At 40.1% G+C, this 13,802-nt stretch overlaps 1 protein-coding gene across 2 annotated transcripts in view; it reads left to right on the top strand.

Moving 5' to 3' along the window:
• Positions 1 to 13,802, top strand: part of micu3a (mitochondrial calcium uptake family, member 3a) — a 37,325-nt gene that overhangs the window by 18,717 nt on the left and 4,806 nt on the right. For both annotated transcript variants that reach the window (XM_072669767.1, XM_072669768.1), the window contains exons 9-12: positions 400 to 498; positions 8,231 to 8,325; positions 8,804 to 8,975; positions 13,633 to 13,741. In XM_072669767.1, coding sequence (XP_072525868.1) covers positions 400 to 498; positions 8,231 to 8,325; positions 8,804 to 8,975; positions 13,633 to 13,741 — 475 coding nt within the window. The remainder of the gene's footprint in view (positions 1 to 399; positions 499 to 8,230; positions 8,326 to 8,803; positions 8,976 to 13,632; positions 13,742 to 13,802) is intronic.

Below are 13,802 nucleotides of genomic sequence, written 5' to 3' on the forward strand. Positions count from 1 at the left end.
TGGTCCCTCAGTAATGTTTGGACAAAGTGGGCTTCCAGTGGGACAGAGAGTGAGCGAGCGAGGGAGGGTCGGACAAAGGGAGGGTGTCTGGTGGAAGAAGGGTATAAAGGGAAAGGTGCTTGAGAGACCAGGAAAGTTTGGCACCGTGATCTGACCACTGTAGCCAGAGTGTGGACGATAGATAGTGGAGATAGACGGTGGAGATAGACGTACGTACCCCCCGTTCCAAGATGGCTCCCGTTTTCTGGGGCTACTGCAAAACACATTAGTTTCACACTACTAAACACACATCTTCAATAACTGTCATCTAACCTCCTCTTCTTCTTCTTCTTCGGAGCACTTGGCCATCGCAATACTAATGCTCTTACAACTGCCTCTGTGATGCCGAACCTTCCTCAGGCGATGCAAAAAGACAGCCAAAGGGAATTTGTGGCACGGAGCTACTGGGACATGTTGAGACGAGGCGCCAGCCAAGCCCTCTTTTCTGACCTGGCAGAGGTACACCGTCATCCCTCTGTCGTAACTCTCATCCCTCACGTTTTTGTCCGCCCCTTCCTCCATCACCTTCCCCCTCCCCTCTGGGTCATCTAGTCTATGTGTACCAACTTCTGGAGGGTCTGCAATGTAGGACAATGGATCCCAACCCTGATCCTGGAGGATCCCTTGCAGGATTTGGTGTCCACGCCTGATCCGACTAAGTATCTAATTTGCAGGTGCCTCCCGTGTTGGCTTGCTGACGGTAAAAGCAGGGACACCCTGGGAGCGTTCGAGGTACTCCACGATCAGGGTTGGGATCTGGTTTAGGGTTCTCTATTGTCTAACGGAGTTGTTCTCAGACAAGTCCTCAGGGACCCCTAGGTTGTCCACAGGAGGCAGTCAAGGCCAGTTTTGGTTCCTTAGACCGTAGTTCCAGGACGCTCCGTAAATCCAACCCAAGAAGAGTTTGCCCCCTTTTGTAGACCCGGGATTGATTGAGGTGGAGTCGGCCATCTTGATGTTTGCTGACTGATCAAACACAGGCGTCCTCCACATGTCAGTCAGGGGTTCAGTTCCCAGTTGCCCAGGTAGGAACACAATGTCATACCATTTAGAGACCTTAGAACCCTAACACTAACGTCCACCTCGGTAACCTGATCACTCTGGATTAGAGGCTCTGCAGATCGATGCTGTTGGAAAGTTGGAAAGGGGACCCTCTGAGGTGTGCAAGCATTTCTGGGATCTCCTCACCAACATCTGCAATATCGGCCTCAACCTTCTAGGTTTGCTGTGTTTTCAACAAATAACAGTCAGCATCACAAGTGCAGCTACAAGGAACCTTATCAGGAACCCATAGACTTTTAGGGACGTATTCCATTGATGGAACAGGCTCGCAGTTTCCTCACCTCTGCTGGTTCCCTGAGGAACCTGTTGTTGAAACTTCCAGTGTAGCTGTGTCAGGGGTCCAATGCTCGATTGCTTAGTTCAGGTGGGTTGGGATCCAAGCGAGGGCAAGACGTGTGAGCTGTCCGGGGGTCTCTGAGGACTAGTTTGGGAAACACTGGTTTAGGGGAACTAGTATTCTGAGACTTCAGGACCAGTCTTAGCTTTGTCCGGCCACCCCTCTATCTGTTGGTCATCTCCTCTTCCGTTCTTCATCCCTGTGTTTATATCTTTTCCATCCTCAGTTTTTACCTTTCTGTTGTAGACCAGAGTTTGCACCGATGTGAAAGTCAGTCTGCTGCTATTAGGGATTCTGGATACACCAGTACACATTGTAACTTACCAATGTCTGTAATCTTTCGCTTTACCTGGGCTCACTGTTTACGGTCACTTAAGTGCTGTACGCTTCATGTACAGTAGGGTGAGAAGGTTTTGAACTACGGCTGCAGAACATTTGTTTTTGGCCAACTGATATTGCTAAATATTCGTACTGTGAGCATTTCTATTGGCCCATTAATCATTACATTTTTAAAAATGGAGATAAAAGGTTTGTGAAAACAAATATTATAGATTCAGAAATGTTTTTTTTTTATGTATTGGAAAGAATTTCACAATTGTATTAAATATAGTTGTATGTTACATATAAAATATACAATTATATAATGAATATAGTTATAATTATAGTGTGTATATTTATATATAATTAGATATTTAGAAATACTGGTATATTAGCCATTTTCTTTAGCCGTAGTTCTAACTTCTGTTAGATACAGTTGGTACATGAATTTCTGACACACATACAATACCGTTCAAAAGTTTGGAATCACGTTATATTCATAAATATGTAAAATTGTATTTTTTTTACTTACATTTTTGTTCTATTTTAGTATTGTTTAAAGTTGTACAACTAATAATAGTCATTTTATATTTTTTTGTATCAACTACACCTAATATACTACACAATATAATATACAATGTATTTTACAACAAACATTTAAGAACAGACTGATATTACTGAAATTTCAGAAAGAACCTGAATAGTATTTCCTAAAATTAGTTTGAATTAACTATTTAATTTGTATATTAATGTCATTAGAATTCGTGATATTAATTTTCTGGATATACGTTTTATTCAATTCAAATATTTATTTATTATTGTCATTCTGACAATTAATGTTATTAGAACTTTTCTAACATTTCTAAAACCAACTATTAGCAAATTTCTTGCAAATATTACTCAAAATATTTAAAAATAAATAAATAAATATATATATTGCGTTATAATGAACAGGTAACATTTTATGTTAAAATTAATTCATATAGAAATGCTGATTTATTGATTAAACATGATTTTGGATATACATTTTATTACAACTTCATTTCGGATATGAATGTTTTTAGACATTAACTCAAAAATAGCAGCTATTGGCAACTTTGTAGCAAACTTTACATTGTTTTTTTTTTATAAATTTAAGTTAATTTGACAATTTTTTTTTACCGTAATTTTTATCCTTAATTTCACGGATTAAAAATGTATCAATGTGTATCAAAGTGTGTGTGTGTGTGTGCTGGAGTGTGTGTTTGTTAGGCCTGCCAGGCCTTCAGGTGAGCTCCAGTCTAACAGCACTGCAGAGCTGTACATCTGCTCCTTATTGACAAAGCCTGTTACTCACAGAGTGTGTGTGTGTGTGTGTGTGTGTGTGTGTGTGTGTGTGTGTGTGAGAGTGTGTGTGAGACGGAAAAAGAGACAGTAATTCCGGTTCTGTGGTTCTGATTTTTTTAAACGGCCGATGTAAGTGAGGGTTGTGTGTGTGTGTGTGTGTGTGTGTGTTAGATAGTGGCTGATGAATGGGAGCTCGTGCTGGGAGGAGTGTCTGGTACCTGTATGTTTGTCTGTTTGTGTGTATGTATATGTGTGTGTATGAGTGTGTGTGTATGTGTGTGTGTGTGTGAGAGTGTGTGTGAGACGGAAAAAGAGACAGTAATTCCGGTTCTGTGGTTCTGATTTTTTTAAACGGCCGATGTAAGTGAGGGTTGTGTGTGTGTGTGTGTGTGTGTTAGATAGTGGCTGATGAATGGGAGCTCGTGCTGGGAGGAGTGTCTGGTACCTGTATGTTTGTCTGTTTGTGTGTATGTATATGTGTGTGTATGAGTGTGTGTGTATGTGTGTGTGTGTGTAAGAGAGTGTGTGTGTGAGTCTTACTCATCTTGCAGGCTGGAAGCTCTAATCACTGTTTTTCACCTGTGCGCCAAGATCAAAGGCCTGAAGCCCCCCAGGCTGCCGTCTCCGCCGCTGGTGGGCGTGGCTTCTGGTGATCATGTGATGATGACTTCACACTAATGGTTTCCAGGAACTGTGACATAATGCCAGTGCCGTCACTCTTCCAGGAGATGAAAAAAAGAGCGGCAGACGCGGCTTTAATGAATAGCGAGGGAAGTCGGCGTTGTCTGTCTGCCGTGGGACGCTGAGACGCTTATTAATTTAGCCAGAGAGCTTCTGACCACAGGTTTTAATTAGCTTGATGGAACATCGCTGCACATCCCCGTTCCAAAGGCTGGGATCACTTAATAATAAATAGATAATATAATCAATATTATACTCATATTTAAATGTTAGATTTTTAAATATTTAAATAATACATATTATTTATTAATATTAATCATAAATAATATACTGTTATATAAAGCTATCGGCCTTATACAAGGTATTCTATCTATTTAGATAATTGAATCAGAATTTCATTCTGATTATTACATTTATTACATAATCATTTGAATATTATTTTGATTTGATTTACATTTTGCCAATACAGTACAATAATAATTTATAGTTTTTGTAGGTAGCATCATTGCAGATATCACTTGATTGAAAGGTTTTTCTAGATTTTCAGTTTATTAGAAATTGAACCTTTTGGATGGTAGATGTTTATTGAAAGTTTTTCTCTATACTTTTATTTTTTTAAGAATTTTTGAAGATTTTGACAGTTTCTTTTAGAATTCCATTGAACAGATTTCGTTCTAAATATTCATTTCATTACTTAATAAATATAACTTCCTTCTTGAAAGTTATTTTATTTAAACTTTAACCGGTTGATCATAATAGGATTCATTAAAAAACACTTATAGAATGTACATTTTATGTACATTTTGTTTAAAAAACTTTTTGATGTGAAATTGTATTCATGCTACATTCTCGATGTATGCTTGTATAGAATTTCATTTTGAATATAGAATTTTAGTTAAGACAAAGACAACAATCTACATTTTATTAGAACTACAAACTGGATTTTCTTTTTTCTATATTATAGAATTTAATATTAGATATTTTAAATTTAAACTCCATTCTGGGTGTTTTTATTTTTTTAAATTTTAGCTCCAGAATTGTTGATATTCATTTTAAATTGGAACATTCTGGATATAGAGCTTTTTTAGAACTATGTTGTGGTTATTAATTTCATATTCAAGCTACATTTTTGTTATTTTTTTCGAGTTTTTTTTTTCTTTTTCATTTTAAAAGAATATTCTAGATATAGATTTAATTAAATTAAATACAAATTTTAATTCATCTTCATTCTGTTGTATTTATATCTGGATATGAATTTTATTAGAACAAACTTTCGAATGTTGATTCCTAACTTTTGAAAGGTAGTGTGTGTTAGCTGTTGTTGTTCATGGCGCTTTTCTCGACGGACATTCCCTCATCAAACACCATCTGTTGCTGTGCACTGTTTCTGTTTGAGTCCTGCGAGGGTTCACGCCATCAAACGGAACCGTTCTTTTCTCTCTTTGTAACTTTTCTCAACGCTTGAAATGGTTTCTCCGTGGATAGGATTTTAATCTGGAGGTATAGCAGAGGCATGGACTGAAGCTCGGTTGGCTTGATTGCACTGAAAGCTCTTGAGGAGAACATGAGGAATCTCCCTGCCTGGTTTTAACTACGTTTGGCATGACAGGCTGCTCAGAAGGGGCTGGGCCTTTCCCCTATCCATTGATTTAATTACAGCCACTTAGATGTTATGCTGTTATACTCTTTTGTGCCTTGACACGGTAGCAGAGACATGATTTTATTATATTTGATGTTTTATTCTAGTTTAAATACCAACAATAACAGAACTACGAGGAAATTGTGCGCATCTCCAATTTGTTTGGCTTGTGTCTTCATTAGTTCCTAAAATATAGAGGCTTTAAAACCTGGACGTAATCCTAATTCTGCCTTGTATTAAGTAAAATTATGCAAATTATGAGTCACAATGTTTTTAAAAAGTGCCAAAAAATTTGGGTAAAAAATCCGTCATTTATACTGGTTTTTTTTTAAAGAGTACAAATCAATTACTATACCAAACAATATTTATTAATATAGAATGTACATATTATGTACATTTTGTTTAGAATTTTATTGATGTGAAATGTATTTGTGTATTTATGCTACATTCTGGATGTATGCTTTTATAGAATTTCATTTTGAATATAGAATTTTTAGTAAAAACAAAGACAACAATCTACATTTTATTAGAACTACAAACTGGATTTTCTTTTTATAGAATTTAATTTTAAATATTCATTTTACATTCTAATTGTTCATTTCAATTAAAATTTCATTCTGGGTGTTTTTATTTTTTAGAATTTTAGCTCCAGAATTTTTGATATTATTTTTAATTTGTTTTTAATTAGAAAGTTATTTTATTTAAACTTTTTCTATGCAGGTTGATCATAATATGATTCATTAGAAAACACAAACTTATAGAATGTACATTTCATGTACATTTTTGTTTAGAATTTTATTGATGTGAAATTGTATTCATGCTACATTCTGAATGTATGCTTTTATAGAATTTAATTTTTAATATAGAATTTGAGTTAAGACAAAGACAACAATCTACATTTTATTAGAACTACAAACTAGATTTTCTTTTTATAGAAAGATAATATAGAAATAGTGTTTTTATTTTTTAGAATTTTAGCTCCAGAATTGTTGATATTATTTTTAGTTAAAACTTTATTCTGAACATAAACCTTTATTAGAATTATGTTGTGGTTATTAATTTTATATTCAAACTACATTTGGTTTTTGGTTTTTATTCATTTTAAAATAATATTCTAGATATAGATTTTTTTTAAACCTTTTTTATTAATTCTTTTCAATGTAATATTTATTTTATTTAATCTTCATTCTATTGTATTTATATCTGGATATGAATTTTATTAGAAATTCATTCTAGATGTTAACTTTATTAGAATTCCATTCTTTTTAGAATTTCATTCTTGATATTGGGATAGTGAATACATCTTAAGAAATTATTTATTTGATTCTTTTATAATTTTGTTAATTGTTATTAGAAATTAGTTGTATTTTTATTTATTTTATTTATTTTTTTACTACCCATTTAAAAGCCAAGTCCACTTTTAAAGCCTCTACATCCCCGAGATGAATAAAGACGGTGTGCACTGTCCACTACTTTAGGTTTAAGCTCAGAAGTTCAGTCAGGGACAGTTTTTTTTTTTTTATCTGAAGTTTATTAAGAAAGAATAGAGATTCTGCTGAGAAGTGCAGAGAGACAGACAGACGGACAGAACTGTAGACACAAAAGAGGAGGATTCTGTCTGCAGGAGGACGAAGGTGGAATCTACACACACCCCTGCCTTTGTGTCCGTCCCCTCAGATCGTGTGTATATGTGTGTGTATATGTGTGTGTGTGTTCGTGCAGCCTGCCTCTGAAATGCATGGCCTGTTAAATCTGGATGTGGCTCTCGGCTGTTCGTCTGTCTCCGTCCGTCACCGTCTCTGTCCGGTGCATCTGTGTGTCTGTGTCTCTGTGGGCATCCTGTCTCACTGCGGTGGTCCGTCCGTTCGTCTGTGTGTGTGTATGTGTATGTGTTTGTACGTGGTCCTTCACTGGTCCTGCGATCTTTATACCGGGGTCCGGCCGATGTTTTAACGAATTCCTCCCAAACGAATCCTCCAAAATGACACGAACAAGACATTCACAGTAAAGCGGGACGTGACGGGGTGGTAAATTACACCCTAAAATGACCTAGCACACATGCTAATGCGCTTGAAACATCGCGTTCTTTGTAGTAATAGTGTAACGATTTTAAAAAGAGACTTTTTTTTCCTTGACTCGTGACGGGGTGGTTGGGTTAGGCATGAATGTAGGCAAAACGACCTAAAGAAAAAACGAGCTCAAACTGTGATGTAACAGTTTTGGGGTTTTGGAACTGGCCCGTTTTCCAGCTCTGGTTTGGTTCTTCATGGACGCCTGACTTATTATTTATTATTATTTTTATTATTTGAATTAATAAATTTTTTAATCATCTGTTTAGCAATATTCCCTCTTTTTTTTCACCCCAATTTGGTGCTGCTAGTTAACCCACCCGTTCGATACACGTGAAACCGAGAGTCCTGCCAGTCGTGCTCCCTCGGACCCCGGCCGCTGACGGCAAAGCGGCATGGCTCGGGCCGGGCCAGAGTGATAGCGGCAGGAGCCAGGGGTCTAAAGGGTTAAAGAACATCGGCCGGGCCTTCGGCGCCGACGGTATAAAGATCGGTCTATGTGCTGCAGGTTCTGCTCAGCCTCGGTCTCTGAGAACACGCGTATCAGCTTGGTGGGTCTGAATGAAGGGATGATGATGCTGGCTGGCACCATGGATGGCTCTGCGGCCCCTGACGGACAATCCCTACGCCCCCACCCCACCCCCCCAACCCCCCAAACCCCCTTTGCCTGGAGGTTTACTGTGAGATCCTTGTCAGTCATTGCTTTTGTTTTTTTCTCTTTCCTGCCCCGCCCCTTTTGCCCTGTCTGACCAATCGTAGCGCACAGATGACAGCATGACGATTGACACCACACTGCTGGTGCACTTCTTCGGGAAGAAGGGGAAGGCGGAGTTAACGTTCAACGACTTCTACAGGTGGGTTGCGCTCATTGCACTTGTCTAGTCCCCTGTAGAGAAGACGTACCGCCAATAGAATAGGACCATCTCTCTGGAGCAAATAAATAAATAGGGGTATATAAAGCCCCCCAGCATTGAGGGGCTGTGGAGCAGTGGAAGAACTGAAGTGTTCTCTGGAATGAGTTGATTGGGGAGTGACCATCATCCAAATTCCTGACCTCACTAAGTCATGCTCTTGTCGCTGAACGCAATCAAATCCTCACAGCAATGTTCTGCTCCAAAGTCTAGTAGAAAGCCTTCTCCCTCCCTGGACAGTAGAGACAGTTACTCCAACAAAAGCAGGGTCAATCGTTTTAATAATACCTTCGATTTCGGAAGACACAATGAAGCTGGTGTCCCAATACTTTTGTCCACATGCTGCAGTTTAACGAAACTGTAAAGCGTTTATTAATTCATATTGAATTTTGAATAGTTTACTCTGTGCGACCTCTCTCAGGTTCATGGACAACCTCCAGACCGAGATGCTGGAGATCGAGTTCCTGACTTACTCCAAAGGCATGACCACCATCAGCGAGGAAGACTTCGCCCGTATCCTTCTGCGCTACACCAACGTGGAGGACATCCGTAGCTACCTGGAGAACGTCCGCCAGAGCATACCTGACGAAAAGGTGCGTCCACTCGCCTTCTCCTGCTTCTAGACCCTCCTTCTGCTCAGTGTAGTAGAATACATTTCCAGTCTGGGAGATTCCAGTCTGCAAATAGCTGTTGCTGACCATTTGACCCAGTCGTAGCCTTCTCCCGCGCCTATACGCACCCCCTCGCCCAGTACGCGACCCACACACAGCCTCCGCACAGCTGAACGCTCCACTGCTCCGCCGGCAGAGTGTATGTGTTGTATCAGCAGCTTGTAAGCCGTAGTGTAATCTTACATCTCTTCCTGTCACCTCTGCTCCCTAACTCCACCCCTTCCCTTTGTTGTGGTCTGAACCACTCGGACAGTGATTGACAGGCTGCTGCCCCAATAGTATCATGTTCCGCTCAGATAAGAGCTGGACCAGCGAGCCGAGAGTCGGCCATTAGCCGTTTCTTCTCAGGGAAGTGGATGTTTTGGGCCGAGCTGTCATGCTGCCTTGAGTCCTTCAGTGGGTAATTCGATAAGACCTCCGCCGATCCGTGTCTTCGCTCATCTGGTTTCAGCGCCGCCCGTCAATCATGCGGGGACGCCTTTGCTAATGTTTGGTGGTGGCGTGTAGTGGATAACAACACCTCCCTCCAGATAATATTGAGAAGGGTCCCACTTGGGCCGCCTCAAGGCTTCCTGTGGTATCTCGCACCAAGCCTACCTAGCAACTTAGCACCAGATGCTTGTCCAAGTCCTGTAAGTGGTAAGGTGTGATCTCCAGGAGCCTCAGTGAACCCTCGGTATCTACGACCCTGTCGCTGGACCACTGCATACCGGGAACACCCTACAGTACCTACACAGTTGGCCTAAACCGGTCATTCAGCAGCTAACAGACGCCCACTCTGGCTAGCTCTACACCGACTGATGGGAGGAGAGCGAGGTCAGTTAAGCTGGGACTCTGGGACTCCCTTCTACAGGTGGTTGTAGCATCACAGAGAGGATAAACTGGCCATCTCCCATGGAAAGGTCCAGCACGCCACTGAGAAGCTCCAGACTGTACAGTGTACAGCCCCACAGCATGATACTACCACCACCATGCTTAACAGTTTAGTGGTCTAGTGTTCTTGGACTTGCCTGAATGTCTTGCCTCTACTCTGCTCCTCCAACCATACCTCTGGTCATCGTCGTCCCTGGACAGAAGAGACGGTTACTCCAACTCCAAAAGCAGGAGCAGCACTTTTTAATACTGAATGAGCAGGTGTCCCAATACTTTCGTCCATATCTTGTATGATGGCCTGTCTTGGTAACTCATTTTTAATAAACAATATTATTGCCATTTTAAGGCCATTCTTGCCACTGATATGGTGAGAATAGAGTGGGCGATCCATCACGGCCATATTTACATGCCTACTAACATGCTATGCTAGCTATGCTAACTTGTATTCTTCAAAACCCGTTGAAAAGCTCACTGTCCCTAAACACGCTGAAGCGGCGATGAAATAGCCTAGCGCTACATAGCCCAGCTTACGGTCAACCCTTCCCCTTCCTCTCTTTTCTGTTTTCCATGCTTGAGAAGAGGCCTGAGGTTGGTCCCTGACGAAACGCCGAACCCTCCCGCCTTTCTGTCCTTCATCTATCCGCTCTTCATCTGCTGGGTAACATCAAGCAACTGAACAACCATCACAGCATGGACTTGTATAATATCAGGGTTAGATGAACATGATGGGATGTGGGCTGGTGGCGCTGAAGACGTCCTAGGTAGTCCTCCATCTTCATTATTCCATCCGCTTGAATGGCGTACAGCCCCAGGGCATGATGCTCCCACCACCATGCTTAACAGTTGACACAGTGTTCTCGGGGTCTGGTTCTGGTTCGTCTGGAGGTGTTGATCATGGAGCATATATGAATCTAACAGCGGGCAGCCGTAGTTGAAGTTGTAGCAGCAGGGTAGGAACGCCAGGCCAAAGATGGTGGTGCTCCAGCCATGTGGGAATGGGATGATGAGGTGGGATTGGTGAACATCACGCACCAACATCCTGATCCTCACTAGCAGGACAAACTCTTTCGTTAACACCCTGGATTTCGGTAGAAGCGACGCACGAGCAGGTGTCCCAATACTTTTGTCAAATAATTCCATATAGTGTAGCTAATGGCTGTGCTCAGATGTGGTCTACGTTAAATGTAGTTAATTGGTAACCTGAATACGGACCACCCCGGGTGATATTTACCTCTCCATTACTGGAACACGAGCGTGAACAGACAACTCTCCTGGCTTAATCGGCGCGGCGGGCAGGGTGAGTCACGTCCGGTGCTGGTCTGAAATCGGCCCCATTGAACTCCTAGCTGGCACCGGGACAGCAGCATCTTCCTGGAGGGCATGCTTTCAGTGTCTGAACGGTGTCCGTCATCCTGTTGTCTCCGTGTGTAGCAGCTGTAGGTGATTCTACGCCTGGTCGCTCAGCCACAGGCCTCTCCCGCTATCCAGGTCTTCTGCAGGATGGTGGGATCAGGTTTAGGAGGCCTGACGTTCCGGGTTTCGTAACGGAGCCTCCTGGAAGGCAACTCCACTCCAGGCTTCGGCCTCTCCTGGCTTCAACGCGTCTGATTTAATCTGTCGTCTAATTAGGACAAATGGAATGCGGCGTAAGCGTCTCGGCTTTCGGCGGGCATCTCTGACAAACGGCTGTCATCAAAAGAGAAGCGCTTCATTCGAAAACGCTAACGCGGCTAATTACTGACGATAAGCTAGTGCGCTAGTGCGCTAGTGCAGTCTGCAAGATGTTATAGCTGCTATACGAGCTTTTGTTTGGGTAGAAAAAGTACGTGAGTACGTGACTTTCTTTGGGGTGAAAAATGCTGAGTTGCCATTTTACCACCCTGTTACCACCCTGTTACCACCCCTCAGAATCAAACAAACACAATCATTCTTTAAAATTTTCTAAAAAGAAATGAAAAGCTCTGTTTTTATCGGCTGCTTTTTAGCTAGTTGTTAAATTAGCTAACAATTACATATTAAATTACAAATTACATGTTAAATTACATATTTTCTTGACTGTATATGAAAGTAATATAGCAGCATGAAAGTATTGTTGCTATATCCAAATGTTTTTGCCCTTATTAGTTGTTAGCTAACATTCGCTAAATCAGTTAGCTTACATTTGTTTAATTAGCTTGTAATCACCAAATTAGTTAGCTTATATTAGTTGTTAGCTAATATTCTCTGCATTAGTTAGCTTATATTTAAGTTCGCTATTAATGAACAAATTAGTTCGCTTATATTTAAGTTAGCTATTAATGGCCAAATTAGTTCACTTATATTAGTTGTTAGCTAGCATTCGCTAAATCAGTTAGCTTACATTTGTTAAATTAGCTTGTATTCACTAAATTAGTTAGCTTATATTAGTTGTTAGCTAATATTTGCTACATTAGTTAGCTTATATTTAAGTTTGCTATTAATGACCAAATTAGTTCGCTTATATTAGTTGTTAGCTAATATTTGCTACATTAGTTAGCTTATATTTAAGTTTGCTATTAATGACCAAATTAGTTCGCTTATATTTAAGTTAGCTATTAATGACCAAATTAGTTCGCTTATATTTAAGTTAGCTATTAATCACCAAATTAGTTCGCTTATATTTAAGTTAACTATTAATGACCAAATTAGTTCGCTTATATTTAAGTTAGCTATTAATGACCAAATTAGTTTGCTTATATTTAAGTTAACTATTAATGACCAAATTAGTTAGCTTATATTTAAGTTAGCTATTAATGACCAAATTAGTTTGCTTATATTAGTTGTTAGCTAGCATTCGCTAAATCAGTTAGCTTACATTTGTTAAATTAGCTTGTATTCACTAAATTAGTTAGCTTATATTAGTTGTTAGCTAATATTCGCTACATTAGTTAGCTTATATTTAAGTTCGCTATTAATGACCAAATTAGTTCACTTATATTTAAGTTAGCTATTAATGACCAAATTAGTTCACTTATATTAGTTGTTAGCTAGCATTCGCTAAATCAGTTAGCTTACATTTGTTAAATTAGCTTGTAATCACCAAATTAGTTAGCTTATATTAGTTGTTAGCCAACATTCGCTACATTAGTTAGCTTATATTAGTTGTTAGCTAACATTCGCTACATTAGTTAGCTTATATTAGTTGTTAGCTAACATTCACTACATTAGTTAGCTTATATTAGTTGTTAGCCAACATTCGCTACATTAGTTAGCTTATATTAGTTGTTAGCCAACATTCGCTACATTAGTTAGCTTATATTAGTTGTTAGCCAACATTCGCTACATTAGTTAGCTTATATTAGTTGTTAGCCAACATTCGCTACATTAGTTAGCTTATATTAGTTGTTAGCTAACATTCGCTACATTAGTTAGCTTATATTAGTTAAGTTAGCTATTAATGACCAAATTACTTGAACTTTTAGCATGAATGGGTGGATATTAGAGATTAAGGGAGAACTCCAATATGCTAATTGGTGTACATAAGCTTCCATGACTTGTTAGCTACGTTAGCCTTGAAGCAGACCTCATGCTCTTGCATGGAAGCGAATGGAAGCATTTCATGCCCTCAGGGGCGATGGAATGAGAGCCTATCGCATCATCCCAACCGAGCGCCGTTGACCCCCCCATTGTGGTCATTCTGCTCAGAGCTGATGTTGTCCTTCTTACCCCCTCCCTCTCTCCCCTGCAGGGCATCACGTTCGACGAGTTCAGGTCCTTCTTCCAGTTCCTCAACAACCTGGAGGACTTCGCCATCGCCATGCAGATGTACAACTTCGCCAGCCGCTCCATCGGACAAGGTCTCACACCAGCAGATCACGCAAACCTAGAAACTGACCAAGTTCTCCAGGTGGCTCCCAC

This window comes from Salminus brasiliensis, chromosome 24, assembly GCF_030463535.1.
Source record: "Salminus brasiliensis chromosome 24, fSalBra1.hap2, whole genome shotgun sequence".
NCBI lineage: Eukaryota > Metazoa > Chordata > Actinopteri > Characiformes > Bryconidae > Salminus > Salminus brasiliensis.